The sequence below is a fragment of the Microtus ochrogaster genome, linkage group LG1 (genome assembly GCF_000317375.1).
Source record: "Microtus ochrogaster isolate Prairie Vole_2 linkage group LG1, MicOch1.0, whole genome shotgun sequence".
NCBI classification, from domain to species: Eukaryota; Metazoa; Chordata; class Mammalia; order Rodentia; family Cricetidae; genus Microtus; species Microtus ochrogaster.
This window is the reverse complement of record NC_022027.1, coordinates 12,010,079-12,033,308: the sequence shown is the minus strand read 5'-3', so window position 1 is coordinate 12,033,308 and position 23,230 is coordinate 12,010,079. Positions and strand designations below refer to the sequence as shown.

General features: G+C 46.3%; 1 protein-coding gene across 1 annotated transcript in view; it reads left to right on the top strand.

Annotated features, from left to right (window-relative positions):
* The window catches only part of Sel1l3 (SEL1L family member 3), a 111,123-nt gene extending 88,727 nt beyond the window's left edge, over positions 1 to 22,396 (top strand). The window contains exons 18-24 of the mRNA XM_005359231.2: positions 4,678 to 4,768; positions 4,899 to 4,983; positions 7,038 to 7,147; positions 11,919 to 12,046; positions 12,580 to 12,682; positions 12,758 to 12,830; positions 21,301 to 22,396. Coding sequence (XP_005359288.1) covers positions 4,678 to 4,768; positions 4,899 to 4,983; positions 7,038 to 7,147; positions 11,919 to 12,046; positions 12,580 to 12,682; positions 12,758 to 12,830; positions 21,301 to 21,440 — 730 coding nt within the window. The 3' untranslated portion in view covers positions 21,441 to 22,396. The remainder of the gene's footprint in view (positions 1 to 4,677; positions 4,769 to 4,898; positions 4,984 to 7,037; positions 7,148 to 11,918; positions 12,047 to 12,579; positions 12,683 to 12,757; positions 12,831 to 21,300) is intronic.
* Positions 22,397 to 23,230: the final 834 nt, after the last annotated feature.

The following is a 23,230-nucleotide window of genomic DNA, read 5'->3' as shown; positions in this document are numbered from 1 at the left end:
CGAAACCTGCCGGTCCCTCCCAAACTGAATTCCACCACCACCCCAGTACATCTTGTTTGCTTTTAGATTCTTCTATGGATATGGATATAAGGATATGTTTGCATGCAGGACGTTTGGTTTGGCTTGCTTCTGACCTTTATATTATTAAAATCAGTATGTATGTAATCACTCAACTGCTTTTCAAGTTAGCCTGTGTCTACAGTTCGATTCCCGCCTCTGGGTAGCATTGCGGCGCACCCTTGGTGGTCACATGCCAAGGTTCTCATGTTAATGCATGTCTGTGTTTTCTCTTTGTTGTCTTGAAGCCCCGTGTGGCTTGACGTTTGGGCTGGAGGACCTGCCCACAATTAAGCTTGCCAGTGGGGTCCCTGGGTCTCTGCGTAGGCGCCTGTTGCCTGCGCAACCTTATACAGCGTTGCTAGTTGTTCGCTGAAATGGCTTCCTGTTGCTGTCCTGCCCGTCATCCACACATCTCTGCCCCTTGTTGTCCTTGCCAGTCTTCATCCTGATGCTAAGTACAGCTGAAGCAATCAGTTTGGATTTGAAGCTTTAGTCTGACAGGAAAAAAAATCGTCTACATCCATCACAGTGGGAAGATTTTGTCAAAAGATATTTGGAGCAAAGTGCTTCTAAGTTATCCTGCCCTCCCAGCCTCCCAGCCCTCCCCAGGGGCAAACAGGGAAGAGACATGCGCTTCTCCCAGCCTCCAACTCTGAGGTACCTTCTATTTTGCTGTAATAGAACTAAGGCATCCATCAATGTCCCCAGCCTCTGGACATTATTTCCAAATTACATGTGTCAGTTTGATGTGCTTGTGGCTTTTTCTGTTGTTCCAAGATTTATGTGGAATTGTTTAAGAGAAGACCATGATGGGGAAAAGGCTTACGCTGCACTGACATATCTTGGAAGATTATGTCGTCATGCCCAAGGCGGTCCTCGGACCCTAGAAGGTGTTAGCAAGGAAGGGCCAGCTGTCATGTTTCATTTCAGGCTGCTTTATTTGTGTGTATTTTATCTTTGAGCTATGAGTTTGACTGCCCTTTGTCTTCAACACCCCAAGTACTTACCCCTCCATGTCAGCCGGCATACAGTTGGCTTGCTGCGGGACAAGGAGACACATGGAGCTGGGGGTGAAAGAGTCACCTTTTTGCAATAAATTCCAAGGGGAGGCTCTAAATGTTAGTTTTTTGATTTTTTTTTTTGTTTTTGTTTTCCCCCCTCATGTTTCTTGTCTGAGCTGCTTTAGGCATTAGCACAAAAAGCCACAGAAGCAATAGTTTAATTGTCTGAGAACCCACTCAGACATACTTGAGTGCTCAAACTCACCGTTCACAGCAGGTGGCCACACAAGCTCTTCCGGAGATGTATCACCTGGAAAGTGCCAGGAGCATTTAATGCCATACCTGAGACGAGAAGGGAGAAAAGGTTTCTCAGCCCATTCTCCGTGAGTCCCTTCTTATGTGTGCCCTTTCGACCTTTCTGTCACAGCGACTGTCATGGAAGAGTTGTGTCTGTGCTTGAGAATACTATTGGCCCTTCTCCACCTAGAGGATATTCGTGGAAGAACAAGAAAGCTTTGAACTCTGTCTTTGGGCTTCTGGGGACAAGCCGATGTTTGTTCCAGAATGCAAGAGTAGATATGTCTGCAATGAACACTTTTACATGATTTCTGTGGAGATAGTCAAGTGAATGCTGGGAGGTTACATGTGGGAAGGTCTATGTCTCAAAGGAGTGTGTGTGTGTGTGTGTGTGTGTGTGTGTGTGTGTGTGTGTGATGTATGGGCATGCACACACTTGGAAGCGAGAGGTGGACGTGGGGTTTCTGTTGACAGGGTGCTGTTGAACCCTTTTCAGCTAGGCTGGCTGTCCAGCAAGTCCCTGAGATCTGCCTGCATCCAGCCCCTCCCAGTCCCCCCTGGGTTCTTGCGCATACACAGCAAGCCCTTTATCCTCAGCCCCCCAATGGTTTTAATAAGTGGGGAAGGTTGCTCTGTAGTGTCGCATCCCTAGAGATGGCCACTGTAGGAAATGTGATGACATCCGGCACACAGGCGTTGAGTGATTGGTTCTGCCAGATGGAAGATGAGGCGGATTTCTGTTGAGACTGATATTGACAAAGATATGTTTAGACATCTCATTTTGATGGATCTCAGTTCTTCCTTGATGGCAGTGCTCCAGAATGCTGCTAACTTTCCTCTGGGTTTATGTAATATTTGGCCATCGGAAGTCTCTCTTGCCTCCCTCTATCACCAAGGTGACTTGAGAGAGGAGGTACTGTCCTTACAAGCTCTGCCTAGTAAGTGTTCTTAAGAGGAAGGAGATCAATCTCACACTCACCTCTCAGTCCTCTGTCCTCGCAGATGGCTGATGTTTCTTTGCTCAAGAGAAGCTCCTCGCATTATGTTTTAATAATGTGTGTGTCTCTCTTCACGGCCCAGATCTTGACCTTGGGTTGTAAATCAATATCATGTCCTTCCCTTGTGCTTCTTCTGTTTCTGAGATGGGGTCTCTCTATGTCGTCCTGGCTATGCTGGAGCGCCCCATGTAGACTAGGCTGGCCTCAGACTCGCAGAGATGCTGCCAGAGTGCTGGGACTAAAGGCATGGGCCACCTCACCTGGGTTGAAACCAAGGCATGAATATAACCCAACTATCTCTGAAACAACTTGAGCTTTTGAAACCTTAGGTCTAAGGATGTAACTCAGTTAGTAGAATACTTGCCTAGCATACATAAAACCCTGGGTTCGATCCCTGGCACCAGTCATGGTGGTATGCTCCTGCAATGTCACTACTCAGGAAGTGAAAATAGTCGGTCAGAGTCAGCCTCAGTTACATAGCAAGTTCAGACCAGCCTGGAGCACAGATGCATGAAGCCCTATCTCAAAAAGAAGTTGGGGGGTGGGCCACGGGAGAGGGAGAATATGTAAGAGCAGAACCTTGTTGCAGAAGGATGTATCTTTTTGCTCGGTCCCACTGATATGCTTTCTGGGGTCTGCTCTGCTCTGAAGAATCTGGTACCCAAACATGGTTGTTGCAGGCTGTGTAACATTTATGGTTCGGTTTTGGGCTCATGACTTGTCTTTGCAGGGAACACTGCTCAGCTGGTTGACTCTCCTTAGCAGGCATCAGCTAACGGGTCTACTGTTTGGGGGCCTCTCGTAGGCTGGGAATTGGCTCCCTTTTCAACCACGCAGCCCATGGCCTACGTTTCTGCTGAAGGTCTGACTGCCCCAGTTTTCTCTCTAGCCACCTCTCTGTTTCATGGTCCGCCCAGAGCTGCTAGCTCACAGCTGTTTAGAAGCAATGACTTCACACTGTTACCTGGTTTTGTCTCTCCCATGCCCTCCCTACTCCTCCCCCCCTTCCCCCCGGTCCACTTTCTAAGCAAAAATGAAGAAAACATCACCACTATCATCTGCTCCAAGTGAAAAAATTAAACCTTGGAAACAACTACTTATGATCCATTTTTAATCATAAACTGGGCCATATACATAATTGAGGAAGCAGGTAATTAAAAAGAAGGAAATAAATATTACATGCACTCTGACCAAATGAGTTAAGGCCAAAGAGCCTCAGAGGCTCGTCATCTGTGTGTGCCTTCATGTGCTCGGTGTTTACTTTTCCTTTGCAACCCAGAGCTTTGTGTGTACGGTAGGCAAGGTTTCATACAGCCCAGTCTCGCCTCCAATGTACTAGTTAGCTAAGAATGCCCTTGAGATCTGAACCCCCCTCTCCCCGCCTCCTGCCTGGAAAGTGCTGGGTTTACGGGCATGTGCCACCACACCATCTTGTGACATTGTTCTGAACGACCACCTCTGAAAGGAGCTACCCACCACGGAGTCCTTCCACCACTCGGTAGTTGTCAGACGTATGTTTGCTGTTTTCTTTCTTATTGTTCCTGTGAGCAGCCCTCCCACGAACTCCTGGACAATGGAGTCTCTGTACATAGCTCTGATTTTTCCCTTTTGAATAGACCCCGCAGGTGAGATGTGTGGGACCATGTCGTACACATATTATTGATGCTTCTTGCATTGGCATGGCTACCTCATCCTCCAGAGCCATTGTGCTCATGGCCCTCCCTCTATTAATAGATGTGGGGCAATATCCACAGCCCCAGGCCCTTGTCACAGCTCCATGCAGAAATCCTAGGCAATTACTCGCTGCATTCAATGGTTATTTTCTTGTCTGTTTTGACCTCTGCTATCAGCCCTTCTAAACCACGTTGCTTTTGCCCTGCTTCTAGTGCCCAACAAAAGCCCCTGTTTAATTAAGCTTCTTCAGACCCCTAAGACCTCAGAAAGCCTTTCGTGAAACAGAGAGCTGTAAAGCTCAGAGATTCTTCTTAAAACCACTCATCATAAACGCTGAAGGTAATGCTTCAAGAATCTAGGACCTGCAGACAGTTCCCAGGCAGTGTGGCCACATGCCGTTCAACCAGTAGAGGTAGCTGTTGCATCGAGGAGCTCCCGGCCTTATCTGTCCTTTCCGCTTTTAAGAGAAAATGAATCAGTGCAGGCAGTATTTTTAACAACAGTATTTATTTAAAGGGGGGAAAAACTCATGATTTTGTGGTTTTAAAAAACTGCTTATTTCGTGCCCTCTTCTGTTTGAATATAAGGCTCTCTGAGTATTAGTAAGAGCCACTATATGAAATTCATTATTAATCATCTATTTTTAGGCATGAAGCGTTGCTGTATTATGTTTTAGCAGCAGAAACTGGAATTGAAGTGTCACAGACAAATTTAGCCCACATCTGTGAGGAGCGGCCAGTAAGTAATGTATTCTATTCTTCTCTCAGCAGAAGCTCTGAGGGTAAAGATAATGAATTGAGTTTTACAGGGGCCAAATTAGTCACTGGGCCAAAATATTAGTGAATTAACTTTTCCCTTTTCCTTCTAGGACCTGGCTGGGAAATTCTTGGGCATTAATTGTGTTTGGCGATACTATAATTTCTCTGTTTTTCAAATCGATGCCCCTTCATTTGGTATGTATAGAAAAACAGGTGCTCAACTGGAGTGTTGGAGAGGTTTTCATCTATAGTAACAGGGACCATCTAACAGTGTGGTATGGAGTGTGGTATTTCTAAAGAATTGGGGAAGAAAGTGAAAAACGTCTGCTATCAAGGTCACGGCTAAACTGCTGTCAGCCTCCCGCTGTGTACTTCCTGCAAACCAGCAGCTTCTTTTAAACCAAGACGTCTCTAAAGAGAGCGCTGATATGATGTGGGTCCACTGTCTTTGTGCTCGTGGGTGGGCTCCTGGACCCTCCACTCTGGTCTCTGTGTAGAGGTCAGCCTCCAGGAAACAGTCCCCAGACTCCTGTGCACAGAGCATTCAGGTGAACTTCTGCTGACTGGATACTGTTGAAAGATTGCATCATGAGGGAAAGGGAGAAGCCCAGGAGTACCTCTGTCTTTCTCTTTGCACCCACCCAGCTCCTGGCAGCAGCCCTTCAGTGTTCTAGCTCCCATCACCCAACTGTTCTCTTTGGTCTCAGCTCTCATGGGACCAGGAAACCCTGGAAGTATCACGTCTATCCCCTGATACCACCCTCTTGCACGCTAAGGATGGCACTTGCTTCTTAAATCCTGATTACTAAATCTCCTCCGATTTCCATTTACCCCTTATGCCCTTCCAACACCAGCACCCAATTCACATGCTGGATGTCCTCTGCAGCTACCAGAGACAGAGTCTGCTTTCCTCTGTGGGCACTGAGTTCTAGCTATACCCCTAAGAAAATGAAACACATGGCTGAAACAAAGTCAAAATCGATGCAGGACGCGCGAAGGCCAGGCCACAGCGCTGCAGCTATGACACAGAGTCAGAGATGGCCTAACTGATGCGTTGTGAGCCTGCTGGTGGAGATTCTCCCGAGCAGATCTGTTCAGGGCGCCAACATGGAAACTCGATATGTCAGTAGATGGAAGTGCTCAGGGCATAAGATTTCCACCGAGGAAAAGGTGAAGACGTTTGTTCCATCTTCCTTTCTGTTGCTGTGATAGAAACACCCCAGGAAAAAGTGACCTGGGGCGAGAAGGGTTCATTTGGCATACGCTTCCAGGTCACATTCCATCTATGAGGGGAGTCAGGGCAGAAGCTCCAGACAGGACCCTGGAGACAGAAACCAGGGAGAAATGCTGCTTGCTGGTTTGTTCTCCAGCACGCTCATTTACAGGACCACCCGCCTAAGGATGGAGTCACCCACAGTGGACTAGGCCCTCCCACATCAAGTGTCAATCAAGTCAGTTCCTCACGGGGCTGGAGAGATGGCTCAGCGGTTAAGAGCACTGGCCGCTCTTCCAGAGAACCTGGGTTCAATTCCCAGCACCCACACAGCAGCTCACAACCATCTGTAACTCTGGTTTCAGAATAGTTCCTCCCGGCCGTGCCCACAGGCCAAGTCTGGCCTAGGCACTTCCCCAGCTGAATTTCCTCTCAGATGACTCATTATATCAATTTTACAATTAGAGGTTGACAGTTAAAGTTATGATAGTGTTTTATAAGCATGTGTAAACATTATAATAGGAAATATCAGTGGTTTAACGTGTTGATCTAAAACTGGGTACCCACGTGTGGCCCCAAGATAGTACAGAATACAAGAAAAATCGGAATCATACATTTTCTTAAAACATGACCTTTTTTGTATTGTTTGTTTTTTTGTAATTATGTATACAGTATTCTCAGTAGTCTGTCTGCATGTGTGCCTGCAGGCCAGAAGAGGGCACCAGATCTCATAGATAGTTGTGAGCCACCATGTGGTTGCTGGGAATTGATCTCAGGACCTCTGGAAAAGCAGCCAGTACTGTTAACCTCTGAGCCATCTCTCCAGCCCCCATTGTGACTTTTTTCACATTTATTTACTTATTTATTTATTGGGTGACTTAATTGTGTGTTTCTAGATCATGAAATTTCAGATGACAATGTCCTATCACAATGTCACCAGAATAAGCATATAAACTCTCCCAGCCTATGGGCAATGGATTAGACATCCTGGAAATAACACTACCTGACAGGTAACCGCATGGTTTGTGTTCTGCAGCATATTTGAAAATGGGAGACCTTTACTACTACGGTCACCAAAACCAGTCCCAAGATCTGGAGCTATCGGTGCAGATGTATGCCCAAGCCGCTCTGGACGGAGACTCCCAGGTAAGCAGCAGTATCTGCCTCTCGAGGCCCAGGGCCTATCAGCCCATTCTGTGGCTTCAGCAGCATGACTTGATGACATTGCTCCTCATTGCCACATACGCATACGCTTGCCCTCGGTTCTACGAGGTGCATCTTGACAGAACACTGACGACATTCCTCACATGGGCCTGGAAGGCCCACCCCATTGTCTACCTAGAGAGACGTCAAGGGAATGAATTGCTCAAGGCCAAACAACTGGTTGCAAGCAGAGTAACCAAAACTCCGTCTCTGGTGGAAGTGACCAGCATTTCTACACATTCCATAGTACTAACTAACTCATGGGGTAGACACTCAAGGCCCTTGAGGGGCGCCCATAGGAAGAAGTGGTTTGCACATTACATGAGTGAGTGATGGGCCTTGATCCCTTGAGACCTTTTTGGAACCTTGTTTTTTTTGATAATTTCAGACTGTTTTTTTAAAGTTATAGAAAGAGCCCAGAGAGTCAGCAGCACCATCCACCCATCTCCCCCATGTTCCCCTCTAGCAGGCACGTGCCCCTGCTGAATGACGATGTTGACAATGCGGCGGTGGCGTTGATACCTTTCACAGCTTTTCCACACTGTCCCTTTCTGCTCTAGGGTCTCATGCTGGATCCCACATGACATGCAGGTGTATCCTTTCCTTCCAGTCTGTGACAGCTCCTCAGTCCTTCCTTGTCTCCATGACCTTGAACTTCTGAAGAATCCTGGCTACACAGTTTATAGAACAGCCCTCTTTTGGAGTCTGTCTTTTGAGGCTGTCTCTTGTTTGCTTACAAATACCTTAGGCTATATATATGGGGCACAAATATACGGAAGCACAGTATGTACTTACAGCACCCGGGAGATGATATGCCCACAAGCATCGCAGCAGGAATGCATGCAGTCAGAAAGCCTCAACAGTGGCAAGCTTCTTTTAGCTACCTGGTGTGATCAAATATCCTGACCGAGAGCAACTTAGGAGAGAAAGGGCTTGTTTTGGCTTTCAGTTCTATGGCAGCAGGAAAGGAGTCTTGTTAGGGGGAGCTGGAGTCTGGTTTGTCACACTCAGGAAACAAGGAGTGAACAGGAAGTGAAGCTGGGCTGTAGAGAATGAAGACCAACTCCCAGGGGGCCACTTACTCCAACTCTTAAAAGATTCTACAACCTTCCCAAACGGTGCTGCCTGCTGGGGACCAGGGATTCGCGCACATGACCCTGCGGGGGGATATTTCACACTGAACGCACAACCGGTGATTTCTGTAAAGTTACTTGCATTTCTAGTTCATGAAGATCTTGAGGGAAGTGCTGCAAAGCTATCCAGGCATCTTGCTTGTCTTCCAAAGTTTGCCCAGGGATTTTAGGAGATCTTGCCTGCAACAACCACTAGCACGTGTCTTTACAGTAGTTCTTCCCTTCATCCCCTTTCAGCATCCTAATTAGAACTAGGTGACAATCTCAGGCTCTTTTCCACAGTGGAGAATGGGAAGGTTGCTTCCTGCTTGTGTAGGTGGCTGGGAGGTGTGTGGTCACAGAGCAAAGTTGGAAGCTCCTGCCTTTGCCTTTTTGTTCAGAGGCATTGCATCAGTATAGTTGTGTGCCCAGGTTAAAAATCCCACATCTTTTCCACTCGGTTGCTTGTACATGACTTGTCTCTAATCCCTGAGGTCTTCATTTCCACATCTGTCAGCTGAGGTCATTATAGCCTCGCTCCTGTGGGATGTGAGTATTGAACGCGATGTTTGTTAGAAAGCTCTGATTCTATACCAAGTATGCTTGATGAACATGATCTTATTATTATATCGCCTAGCTCTGCTAAAGAAACAATCTCCCCAGTTATTAGCTATCTTTTAAAATTAGGCCTAATAATTTGATTTTCAATTTTGTTATTTGTTTTTTTTAGAAAAACGTTACAGTAAAATTGAATCTTAAACGGCAAAAAACTGAAATCAATAAATGTGTCTGTAGTTCCAGGGCAAGGTCTTTTGTTTCTTCCTTTTTTTCTTTCTTTACATTTATTTATTCATTTTTGTGCTTTGGAGGGAAGGGTGAGCATTTCACAGCGTTCATGCAGACGCTAAAGGACAACTTTTAGGGAGATGGTCCTCTCCTTCCCCACTGTGGATCCTGGGGATTGAACCCAGGCCATCAGAGTTGGTGGCAAGCACCTTTACCCACTGAGCCATTCCTCTAGCCTGGGCTTCTCACTTCTTCATGATATCTTCACATCACTTCCGGTCCCTGCCAGCAGCTGTGTCTGCTACATCGTCTCCCATTGAAGACCAGCTTCAACAAAACTCCTACGTTCCAGGGTAGGAGCATGAGGATTAGAATTATTAAGCAAAAAGGAACAGAGATATGAGAGAAATAAGAGAAACACAGAACAGCATCGGTAGGGACATTCAGTGAATACTGAATGCATCCGCTGTTATTTTCCACATGCTTATGCTTATATACTTCCCTCCAAAAAGGAAGGAGGGATGCCACAGGCTTCATTAGCATGATATAAGGCATAGACTTGAATTTTCCCACCTTCGGTCCAGGTGGAGCGGATCCACCTCTATACCCAAAATACTAATTAACCACGCCCTGGGTCAGGAACGCTCATTTGTAGCCACACCTGTCGTTAACAACTTTGAGAGAGCACACCTGTCGTTAACAACTTTGAGAGAGCACACCTGTCGTTAACAGCTTTGAGAGAGCAAAACTAAGCTCAAACTCACTGACCTCCAGTCAAGGTGCAACGGGTTCACAAGTGTGGGTTCCCACAGTCTCCAGTGAGCCTACAACCTTGGGAATAATCTTATCACTCAACTGATAGACTGTGTACATTTTATTACACAGTCTCTATCATTCATACCCATGGATGAATGGTTCTTCTTTTGTTTGACAACCTATTTATTGATTCTACATGTATGTATCCAGTCCTTCTGTGCTTCAAAGTTCAGTGGTCACTATTCTTTCTTCCTTGGTTGAGAGTCTCCCAAGAAGGAGCTAGGGAGCAGCCCCTCTTTGGCTATAGCGAAACTTTGGGATCTCCACCTTCCCTGCCCTCCCCCACACTTGAATACCTCAGTTATACGCTGAGAAAGACCGTCACCATCCCAATGGTTTTACGACTACAGAGTAGTATACTGCTGGTTTATATTTCTGTGTTCCAATCGTTATCTGAGTGAGCAGTAAGTAGCTAAGCCGAGGAGGGTGGCAGAAACCTTGTCGGCGTGGACGGTTTAATTCTGTTAACTGAGTGACTACGGCTGACACTTGATCCTCACTTCAAATTGCTTTTACATAATTGCTAGTAAGGTAGGCGATTTCATCCACGCTTGTTGTTGATGAACTAATCGCCGCCCCAGCTTCTTTATGTGAATTCTCCATTCTCGTTCTTTGCCTGGTTATCTATTGGTCCTTTGATACATTTTAAAACTCAAGTCATAATTAGTTCTTTATATATTTCCCTACTTGATAATGAACCACGGAGCTGTGTTCAAACACAAAACGCTTGTTCTCCCGGCCTAGCTGCCGCTTACTTTGATCTTATTTTCCCATTGATCAGAATCCTCGCAATTTTATAGCCACGTTCTCTCTTTTCTTCTAACACTTCAAGTTTTAAGAGCCCCTTCCTTTCAAAGAGAGGAGAACGCTGAGCATTCTGCTGGATGTGTGTGTGCGTCTTAAAGACCCTTCGGACTCTCTCTACAGACTGGCAATGAGTGGAGTCTCTGGACCCTGTCCTCTTGCATCTGAATCCCAGCTCTGCCATTTTCTAGCTGGGTGACCTCGAGCACATCCCTTAACTTCTCTGTGCCCCAGATTCTCAATCTGTACGATAAAGGGTGATAGTACCAGTAATGACTCATTGTCATGAGACCGAGTGAGTATTTGGAAAGCAGATGCTGCCCCCCACACAGCCAGCACTCACAAGTTAGCTGCTGTTGTGTGTCAACAGTGATTGCTGCGTGGGCTGGTGGGGAGTCCTGGTATACACAACGTGGTGGATGTTGATGGCCCACAAATTATTATTAGTGGCCATCGAAATACAAGGCCAAAGGGAAACCATGAAAACACAACCCATCATCTTTTGAAGGGCAGTAACACTTCTCTGTGGATTTCTAGTAGTTTATTGGAGGACATGCTGATCTGGCCACGTACCCTCATGCTGGAGGGGCTGTTTCTTTCTGGTAGTTTAAGAGTACCCACAGTTTAGACACTTCTCAACCACCCGGCTCTCGAATGACATTCTTTTGTGGGAGCTACATAGTCCAAAGGATAGGTCTGAGGGTCTGAAGCAAAGTGTAGAAGAAAGATGTAGAAAAATAACCCAGAGCTGAGATTTACAACACCAGGAATCATGTGACGTTTTCCACACTCACTTAGAATACCCCAGATATGTGTTCATATGCTATCGTTTATTTGATTAGTTGTCCAGTAAACGGGTGGTGATCAAGGGCCTGGTCCTTTAGCAGTGACCTAACTAGCGTTCTGGCTTTGTTGATGCCAGGACTCGTTTCCCAGGTCCTGGGTAGGAACCAGAGTCGGGAAGGCTTGCCCGGCATTTGAGCAGATGGACTGTGGCATTCTTTGAAAACCTCCCACTCTCCTGCAAATATATTTCTCAGACGCATATTTTTAGGGGAACGACCCATCAATGAACACGACCAAACCATCTGGCTCTTGGGACTGTGAAAAAAAAAAAAAGTAGAGGTTGTAAAAGTTTACAGTTGTGTCTGGGTTTTATCATTGAGTCGCTGACTCGGATTTTGCTCACTTTTTAGGGATTTTTCAACCTAGCTCTACTGATAGAGGAAGGTGCTGTCATTCCACACCACATTCTGGAGTTCCTGGAAATTGACCCCTCACTCCATCCCAGTAACTCCTCCATCCTCCGGGAGCTGTATGAAAGGTGAGCTCTGAGCTGTTCTGATTCCGAGGAGAGGTGGGGACCAGAGCGGGTTACACTCTTGCCTTGATTCAAGCTAGCATCACCCTGATTTTGTGATGTCAGCTGTGAGAAAATGTCAACAAAATTGCTTCTGTCAGCCTTCAGCTCAGCTGAAGTTGTTCCTTTTCTATTGAGCTTCCAGTCTGTCATGGAATGTTCTAGATCTGAAGTTTAAGTGCTGACCAAGATTTTCCATCAGATTAGCTGGCTGTTCTAGAAGATAAGGAGGCCATCCTACACCTGGACTTTGGATAGACACTCAGAAGATCCTGTGCTCAGGGTCCTCCTTAGGCTTTCCTTTCCAGAGGTTTCTGCTAGAATCTCCAAATACCAGTTTGGGCCCAAAGCACTTTGAATTAATTAGCTTCATTCTCCACCACCATCTTGAGGGAGTTCCTGTATGCAAACACAAACTCATGTGGGTGTGAGGGGCCAACCATGGCTGGTGCCACCAAAGCCAGCGATATCACAGGTACCCTGGTCTTGGTTCACAGGTGCTGGAGCCTCAGTAATGAGGAGTCCCTTAGCCCCTGCTCCCTGGCCTGGCTTTACCTTCACTTGCGGCTTCTCTGGGGTACCATTCTGCACTCTGCCCTGGTGAGTATCCTCCCAGAGCCCTGCCCGAGCACTGCCCTTCCTCAGTCATCTTACGTGTGCTCCGAACGCCTGCAGATCTACTTCCTTGGAACCTTCCTGCTGTCCGTAGGGATCGCCTGGATGGTGCTTCATTTCCAGTGTGTCTCAGGTAAAGCTTTCCGGAAAGCCGGCAGGAGGGAAGCGGGGTCTTTTTCTCTCCTAACAAGTGCCACACGCTCTCCTCATAATCCTGGACATGCTTCATTTCTTCAGCATGGTCCTGCATGGGATGAAGGTGTCCTTACAGGGTACGGTGTCTCACAGTCCCCGACTGTCAGGAAACCTCAGTCTGTTACAGTTTTCAAAGGAAAGGGCTTGGGATTTTGGCTGTTTGTCTTTTGAGCTAAAAAAAAAAAAAAAAAAAAAAAAACAACCAGAAAACAAAAACAAAAATGAACTAAAATGTTTTCTTTTTCCCTATATATTCTCCAAACCCTCATTTCAAACCCATCAGCTATACGAAGTATTCCCACTCATGTAGCAGGATTTCTTGGACCACTAGCCCCCAAGTCCTGACACAGAGACGTGTTATTAATTATGAATGCCCGGCCTTAGCTTAGGCTTGCCCCACTAGCTCTTATAACTTACTTTAACCTGTTTCTCTTCATTTATGTTTCGCCTCAGGACTTTTTACCTTTCTTTGATTCTGTGTTCAACTTTCCTGCTTCCTCCATGTCTGTCTGTCTGGTCCCTATTGGCCATCCAGCTTTGTTGTTGTTTTTTCAGTCCATGGGGCTTTTCAATCAGACCAGTCAGGTGCTTAAGCAGGCAAGGTGAAACAGCAACACATCTTTATGCAGTTAAACAAATGCAGCACAAACAAAAGCAACCCATCTTTACATAGTTAAACAATTATTCCGCAACACAAACAATGTAACACATCTTTATTCCGCAACACAAACAATGTGACACATCTTTATTCCCCAACACAAACAATGTGACACATCTTTAGTTACACAAATATTCTGTTCCACAGCACACTCCTCCCAGTCCTATTGCGTAAGCATCCCTAGCTAGCCAGGTAGACACGGAGAGGCCACTTTGGTTCTTTCCAGACACGGTCATTTTTTCACGCTAGCATAAGGAGTAGCTAATGCAATGAGATTTTCATTACTTCTGTTTGGGCTTAGACTGACTCCTGACTTGGAATCTGTGTGACTTGGTGTGAATTACTCAACCTTTCTGATCTCCCAGTTTCTTATCAATGGAAAGAGAGAGTCTATCATAGCCTTCAAGGGCTGTAAAATGAGGGGATAGTTTAAAGTGCATATAGGATGCGTATCCTAATGGCAACCGTAGTTAACTGAGAGCCATCAAACCTGACTGGTGTATAAAACCCTCTCAGTGAACATTAGCTGTTTTATTTGTCTTCCCAGGGTAAAGGATGGCCCAAGTCCTACCGTTCATGTTACTATCTCATACTTAACAGAGGCTCAAACTGCAAATGTCTCTTGGTGGAAAGTGACAGATTTCCACCATGTTGAATGGCACCCAGAGGAGGGAATAACTCATGAAGACTAACAGAGACAATGGGTAAATTAGGGACAGGCTGACATCTGAGTGTTTGCATGCCCGTTATTCGTGCAGCAGATGATGAACAGTGAAAGGAGGGGGTGGGCTTCCCTCTCGCGAATGCAGGGCCGTCTTCCTCTAATTTACCGAAGGAGGTGTGAGCTGCCCTCCACAGCCCTGCAGGCTGGCAACCCGGTCCTCTGCCCCTGCATAAATCTCCCTAGGGCACCGTCTGTCTCATCCCGGAATTTGTTGCCAGGTATAGCACATTTATTTTGCATCTTGTCAATGTTTTCCATTTCAAATTATCTTTGTCATTTTTACTCTGTGGAGACACTGTTACGACTGCTCTGAACGCGCTTCTGTTAGGGTTGCTGGAAATTGACTTGATGGCTTTATGCCCGCCGATAGCCATGAACATTCATGGGTGGGTGGGAACTCCTTTCTTAGACACTGGCTGCTTCTCGTCTTCCCGTCTTCATTATCAGTCCTTCTGCATTCTTGTCTCCCGTCCCTATGGCCCCTTCATAGATCACATGTCTTTCCCCTTCCTGTCCCTCCTTGGGTCATTCTGTCACCTGTTCCCCCTCACTTTTCAAAAATGGTTTCACTCGCTTTTTCTAGTGTGTCTCCCCTTTCTTCTGGACAACCAAAGAAGACTGTGTTGGGATAAGATCTAAAAAAAAAAAAAACTCAGTTCTGCATGTGGCATGTTACAGATGAGAATATGGAGGCCAGAGAGGTGAAGTAGCCTGTTCAGCTAAGGAAACGAGACCAAGAGGGATGCAGAATTCCAGACTAGCTTTCAAAACCTCGGTACTTTAAAATGTTCCAGACTATCTTAAACTAATTGCTCCTTCACAGTAGGAATATTTCCTAATAGGTTTGAGTATCTTAAAATAAAATTCATAATTAACCCACCCACATGCATATTTGCTTTAAAAGCACTATAAAGGATAATTAAAAGAAAACAGCTTGTTACAAAATAATGTTTCCATATGTAAATTGGAGCCCAGTGCTTAGTGTTACTGGGCATATGAATCATGCAGGGTTCATAGGCCTTGAAGATTCTGAGAGTGTGAGTCTAGACAGACATTTGTAGCAGGCCTCTGGGTCATGCCCACACTGCCATTCTGTAAAACATGCCTGGACCCGGAATGGTGGAAATGGAAAAGAAGGGCCATCGTGCTACCAGAATGTGCCTGCCTGCTGCGGTGCCACCGGCCATGTGAGAACTCATGCTGAGAGCTGACGCACCTCTCCCATTCCTTGACTGGTATCCATGGTCCTTGTACAAGGTGAAAACATGCCAGTCGTTTTGAAATAAGATTGTCCAACCCAGGTGACTGAAGAGGTGATAGGCAGATGACAGGAGCACAGGTGCGTGGGCTTCCTAGAAGACAATGCTTCTGCCACTGGCCTTGATGAGCTGCTGGCATCCACATGTCCCTTGCACTACAGGAAATGGCAGTGTGGATAACTGACCCTTGTGGCAGATGGGGGTGTGAAATAAGCATAGTAATTCACCCCAGGTACTGGTCAATAGTCAATAGAGAAGGCTTGGGTTTGAACATTGCTGGCCTCTAAAACAGCCTGGGGTGAGGATTGCCACTAGAAGTTGGGGTTCTTATTTATTTCAGAGTTTTGATTCTTTTTAAAAATCAATTGTTTTTAAAGTTTAACCCTCTGTCAGCAAGCTGTTCATATCGGTTATGCGTTCAACTCCAGCTACCCCCATTTTTCTCCCAAGTTTATATGATGTTCTGTGATATATTGTCAACATGCCCCAGCCTTTGCCACGTGAAATGGTCCCATGTTCAGTGGTGCAGGACCGGAGTTAGTCCCACCAGCAGTGGGGAAAAGAGCTGCTAAGATTCTGGCCCTACTGTTACTTGTGGGACATGTTGAGCAAGGGAGAAGCTTGCCTTTGCCTCCATTTGCTCTTCTGTAAAATGGAAGAGATAATACCTTACCTGCTTCTTTTTGTAGCTGAAAGAACCAAATGAAATGACATGGTGTATTTAAGCTGTTAGTTGTCAGTCATGTCCTAGTGGGACATTTTGCCTGCAATTAAAAAATTCTGCCACAAGGAGGCGATCACACTTAACTAGCCTGATTTGCCTCTGTAATAGTTAACCGAAGCCTAGCATGCTTTTGCTATGCTGTGGGGCTTTCACTTCAAAAGCATTTAAGCAAAGGTGTTTACAAATCTGTCACAAGTAACAAAATAGGAGACAAATAGTGCCATCAGGAAAACCTGTTTCTGGTTCCTGGCTTGCCTTCCTCCAGGCAGCTACATCTTTCAAGAGATCCGTGCTTCTCAGGGTAATAAGGCCCCTGGAGTTACTTGGCTGCCTCAGGTCTGAGAACAGAACTCCTACTAAATGTTCCAGGTGCTCGGTTAGGCAGCTTCTAGGTCACCCTGCTTGGGCATCTTCCCCTAACCCCAGAGCCATTAGCATTTTCCCTGGAGCCTTCCAGTTTCAGGTTGCTTCCAGGAAAGGAGGGGGCGCTTTGCTAGAACAATCCACAGATAGATCAGCCTCACTCTCAGACCCTAAAAAGAGTTTATTTCACTGCTTGAGTGTGTCTCAGAAGCACCTCCTCTCACTCCTGCCAAGGGCACAAGCATAATTAGTGTAATGGAGCAGCTGTTTTGAAGCCCAAAATATCCCAGAGTAAAGTGAGTCCATACTTACCTGGACCTGCTGCAGATGCCCCTCAAGCAGAGGAGCCTGGAGCCTGGCTGGCCTCCTGATGGAAGGAAAAAAAGGATGGAAAGAAAAAAAACAGAAGCACCATGTCAAAGAAAGGGTCCCCCTTTGAAAACTGAAATTTGAATTTTGAAAACACAGAATCCTTAAGACTCTAAATCCTAAATTCTTAAACCCTGAAACTTGAGTACCAGCATGAAGCCACAGAGGGTCCACACCTAAGCACCCAACAGGTTGCAGGAAAATGCAGGGGCACTAAACATGTAAAATTACCTTTCAGTCTGTGCATATAAGGTGTATATATGAAACGACGAAGTTTCTTTTTTCTATTTGTGTCCACAAGATACATCTTTTACATAGTCTGACCTAAGCCCCAGCTCTGAACTCTGAAACCCATCTGGTCTGGTTCATTTCAGAGGGAAAAAAAAAAATCCCTGTTTGCAGCATGACTCTAAAGTTGACGTCTAAAGAACACACAACATAGAAGAGATCTATCTGTAGAGCTTTCCGCTCCCAGGGATGGCAGGGTGGGCTGAGTCCCTGCCAGTCTGTCCCTACCCTGCCCGTGAATGCTGACTCATTCTTTTAGACAGTGGTTATTCTAGGTTTTTTCTATTTTCTAACAGAATGTAAGGTGATCCAAGTGAGATTAATTAAACTTTTGTCTGCTCTGCCTCTGTCCCCTACGCTTCCAGCTAATGAGGTTTCTGCTAAAAGCACAGTGAAATGCCACACAGAGCACTGGTGAAGACAGCGGATAGTCTTGAAGTCAGGGAAGTCACAGCAAGGTGTCTTCCCTGTCTCCCCTAGTCTTCCTTTCTTGGCACCTGCCAGTGCCAGTGTAGATGACAGGAATCTTGTTCCTGTCCTGGGCCCTGCAGGCTCCCGAGGACTGAGTCATGCATAGTGTGAGATTTACAGGCTGCCTCTTTCCCCTCATTCTCTCCAGTCACCTGCCATACTCTTTGCTGAAGCCCACGTTTGATTTACTGGCAGCCAAATATATGGGATGGTTATAACACGGGTCAGCATACTTTTCTGGTTTGTTTTCTAGGCAGAGTCTCCCATAGCCCCCACTAGCCCCAAGTTAGTAGAGGATGACCTTGAACTTCTGCTCCTCCTGCCTCTCCTCCCAATGCTAGGATTATAGGCCAGCATCTCTACATTTACTTTATGTGTCTAAGGCTCGAACCAAGGGCTTCACACATACTAGGCTAGCGCTCTACCAATTGAGCTACACACCAGCACCCCACTTTTCTGTAAGGAGTTAGATAATAATTGCTTTGCCTTTTCCTCTCTGTCCCTGGAGATCAGAAGCAGACACCATAGTTGGGCTTCTAATAGAACTGTGTGTGGACCCATTTGAATTTCAAATATTTTCACATATCACAAAGTCTTAGGCTTGTTTTGATTTTTGTCCTCCCATTTAAAGAGTGTAAAAGCCATTCTTAGATCATAGAGCCATACAAAACCAGGCAGTGGCTGTCATTGGCCGCGGGTCATGTGTGTGCCAGCTCCCGATTATTCCCACTAATATACAGAAATGATTCCCCAGCCAGCGAGTAATCCACAAATCACTTCCCCTTGGCTCTGGAACATACTCTGTTATTTTTTGAGCAGCACCTTGGTTCTAGCCCAGTAATAAAATCAGCACACTTTCCTGGTGAGCAGAGACAGAGGGCCCACTCTAGAATTAAGATGTGAGGCAGGGGGGCTAACACAGTGATTGCAGCCCCCACAGAAGGGAGGGGACCCTCACAAAGATAATAACAAACTTGCTGTGGAAACAGCCAGCGTTCGTTATTGTCCCCATCTGGGGGATTAGGTGGTGGCAGCACTAATTAGGCATTCTTTCTACATTTACACATTGGCACTTTTTGTTTTAATCAGAAAACCAATTGCTGATTTATCTCGTTACCATGGTGACTTAGACAGTCCCTAAGCTTAAAAGTCCCTGCCTTAGTGTTGTATTAACTTCCACTGGGGTCACAGGAAAGGCAGAGCCTATGGCAGATGGGGGTCCAGTCACCAGCTGTGGCAAACCCTTCTGTTCCCAGGGGAGGAAACAGAGGAACCAGGGATTCCAATATCTTAGAACTGAAACATCCACATGTTCATATCTAGCTCAGGGAGTAGCCAACTTCCTTAGGCAGCTAAAGAAGATGCCCAGGGTTGGCGTCCTACTGTGGCACGGTGGTCTCTGAACCTCTTCTCTTGATCACCTGTCTCCAAGTCTTTCATAGCCCTTGTAATGTTCCATATTTCCACAACACCGTGGCCTCCCCCCTAGTCTCTGCTTCCACATTTCCTGTGAGTGTTGGAAGAAAAATCCTGTTCGTGGACAGAAACGCCAACCTGCTAGGATGCTCATGCCCCAACTTTCAGCAGCAGCTCTTGGGGTGACCCCGTTCAGACATAGAGCTGCTGAAGAGTTGGGTTGTCAGTGTAGGGTTGCATCTTTGTGTGGTACATACGGTTCAGAATGACCTTTAAAAATGGCTCCGTCGGGCTGTCAAGATGGCTCAGCAGCAAAAGGTAAAGCTGCCCATGCTGGAAGCTTGCATTCAGTCCCTGGACCCACATGATGGAAGAAAAGCAAAGGTTCCTGCAACCTGTCCCCTGACCTCCACATGTGTGCCTGGCACATGCACATGCTTACATATGTGCGCTACACATAAGTACAAAAATAATAAATAAAATAAAAAAATGACCCCACTTTCTGCAGAGACTGAAGTATTACCGAGTTTAGTTGAGATCACTGCTTACAGGTAGACCAGCTCGAGTTTGCACAGACTTTGGTCAGTGAGCAGCTAACCGTTGATCACCCAGCTGCAGGTGTCACTGTCCCCATTTTACAGCTGAAGAAACTAAGACTCAGAGTGGTTAAGTGCTGGCTCGAGGTTACCCAGCTGGTAAACATCCCTGCTATTCAACTCGCAGCCTTTCTGGCTTTGAAGTTCTTGCTGTTTTTGTGTTGGAGCCTCAAAGGAGACCGCAAGCAACCAGAAAACAAATGCTTCAACCCTTTCATCAGTCCCCTGAGCCACGTACCTGAAACAAACAAACCTCAACACATTCCCCACATACTCGGGCATTCCAAACACTGTTCTAAGCTTTTCGAGAGCTTTTTCTCAGTTAACCCTTGGAATGATTCAGTGGGGTAGCTACGTCCCTCTTCTCCATTTCCTGGAGTTGGGAACGTGTGGATAAGTTACCCGAAGTCACTCACACAGCTGGTAAGGGTCAGAGCAGGTGGCCTCAGGAGCCCACAGTCTTTCCTCAGGCATGTCTAGGTTTTAATACATAAAGCAGGCTTTGCCAGCTCCAGCGTAGATGACATTTAGAGCTAATCACTCATTGCTGCGAGGCTGTCGTGTATCCTACAGGAGGCTTAACGTGATCCTTGGTTTCTACTCATAAGATGCCATCATTCCATAGCCTGGGCAGGTATGGCAAGTGGAAATGTCTCCAGACAGTGCCACAGTGCTCGGGGGAGGCAAGATCACTAGTATCAGAAAGTTACTGACATGAAGAGGTGGCTCGGCTTTTAAGGTCACTGGTTGCTCTTGCAGAGGACCTGAATTCAATTCCCAGCCCCCACATGCCAGCTCACAACCATCTGTTACAGTTTCAGAGAATCCAGTGCCCTCTTCTGGCCACTGTAGGCACCAGGCACTCAAGTTGGACAAGACATACATGCAGGCAAAGCACTCACATGCATAAAATACAAGTTAAAGAGAAAAGACAACTACCCACATAAACTTGATATAAGTTTCTCTAAAATCAGGGTAATTATGTTCTCTACTAAAGATATATTGAAAAATACTGAAACCTAATTTCATGAAAAATGCAGAGATTGTATTTTCCAACCATTGCATGCAATTATTTAAATAAAATAACTTGGGCTGAATATGACATACCATCCAGATGGCATAAGAATGCAAATAAAACCAGCCCTCCTCTGACTGTTTGATATTATTTATGGTTTGTATTATATTGACATCATGGGGGAAGGTGGGGGAGGGGAGTTGGGGAGCTTGGACAGGGCCACTGTTCAGGAAACTGACTACAGTGGCATCTTGCCTGGAAATTCCTTCAGACACTCAGGGACTTAGAACCCCAGGCCGTAAGAGCCACCAGAGATCTTTACATATCTATTGCAACCTGGTATTTTATAGAAGGGGACACCAAAGTTCAAAGAGCATAGATAACAGGTCCAAGGTTGTTTGTCTACCGAGAGTTGGGACCACCAGCCAAGGAGTATCCCTCTCGCTTGCTGGGTCCTGGCTGGGGCTGGGTGTCCTGTGTGTGCCTCTCTCAATCGTCAACTACCTTTGCATTGTGTCTCTGCAGCCAATGGCTCCTCTCCAGCACCAGCCTGGGTCGTGGCAGACCCCACCTCATCTACCCCAAGTCCAGCTGTGCCTCCAGCTGCAGATGCCTCTGACCACGACCCACCCACGATGGCTAACAACCCCGAGCCTTGTGGGTGAACTGTGCACTCCAAGTCTTTCCAGCTGAGAGACAGCCCTTTCAACATCTGGCTGGGGAAGGCCAAGGCCAGGGCATTATACTGATAAATACCTTAAATATCTCGTGAACTGGATGCCGGCTTTGCACTTGGTGTCTTTTTGTTTATTTCTAAACAAGGACATACCCAGAGCAGGATATAGGTATCAAACAAATTCAAGGATCGCCTTGAAAACAGGGGCATGCGGGGAAGTGAGCCGAGGCATTGGACTTTCATCCCTGGTCATCGTTCTGGGAACCACAGCCTGCCTTGTAGAACATCCATATTCCCATCCATGGAGATGCGTTTGAAAAAGTCTTAGTCTTTGTTCATCCCCTCTGACCGGAGGACAGGAACTTCCCTCCGAGGCTGATGATGTTTCAGCGTCTGTGTTTGCCACATCCACTTCCTGCTCCCCAAAGCCCGGCTGACAGATTGCTCTCTGAGTTTCAAGCCCAGCAGTTAGAAGGCACCTTGAAGCAAACAAAACAGCATAGACAGGGAAGGCAATAGCATTGTATATTGGTTTACATTTTTTCCCCTGTGGATTTTTCTAGAGTCGTAGTGCTTCCAAATCATTTGATGACATTATTGGATATCGTTTATGTTTCCATCACAACCCATGCAATAACATCTAGGAACTCTTTAGTATTTAAGTGTAGTCTTCTTCATGAATCGCCGTTAGACTAGACTGGCAGCAAAGGGATCTGCAGAAAAACAGCTGTTAGCTCATAGCTTCATCTCCACCCCTTCTGCGTGCCGGTGTCTGTATAGGGATGTGTGTGTGTGCACGGCTGTGTGTGAGTGTGTGCGTGAGTGTCTGTGTACCGTATGCTGCTACTGTAGAAAATACATCAGTAAGGCATTACTGTGGGTTCAGACTACTCTTTGCACTACTTTATTTACAGTAGTAAATAAAATTATTTTTCTACAGTTGACTACCAGGAAGTTGGCTTCTTTTCTTTTTCGTTGTCACTGTGGTCATTCTACCAAGTGCTGACGTCCACTTGTTCTCCTCAGGAGCCTCCCCATCCTCAATGCACAAAACAACCCCCTGCACAAGAGGGGTTGTCCTGGAAGCCACAGATAGCTGTGGATATGAAGGTGGCAGGAAGCTCCCTTAACGAATCCTAAGCCTACACACCTGCCAGGATGATGTTTGCTGAGCCTCACACTCCGTGCTGGGGCACCTGCTCTGATGAGTTCTTCCTTGGATTCTAGGCTAAGCCTCCAGCTCGCCCTCTTTCTCCTGTGTGCATCGCTCCCGTTTGAGCAGACATTACCTGAGCCATTGGCGAAAGAGTCAGACTTCAGAGTCTAATAGTCCTGGTCCTGTAACTGACTCAGTAATTTTAGGATTAACCCTCCTTGGGCTTTACATTCTTGTGCGAGATAATGAGGATGGAAAAACAAATCCACCGCTTGCGCATCTCACAAGTCTTAAGTGAGATTATGTGTGCATAGAGCCCACAGGAAAGTGCACAGTTGGTTATTTGTGTGTAGGGAGGTTCTATGGGAGGAGCCACGCAGGCACTCAGCTCTGCTCAGGGCTTCTGTTGAGGGCAAACACACCCATTCCCTATCTGCTGGGTCCCTAGGCTGCAGACATTCACAGTTACACTGCTCAGTGGGTCACACTCCTGCCATGGGTTCTAAGAGGAGTCTTTCAGTTCTGTCTTCATTGGTTACTTTTCTGTGGCTGTCATAGAACACCATGACCACAAGCAACTTACAGAAGAAGGGGTTTATTTTGGCTTATGGTTCCAGAGGGAT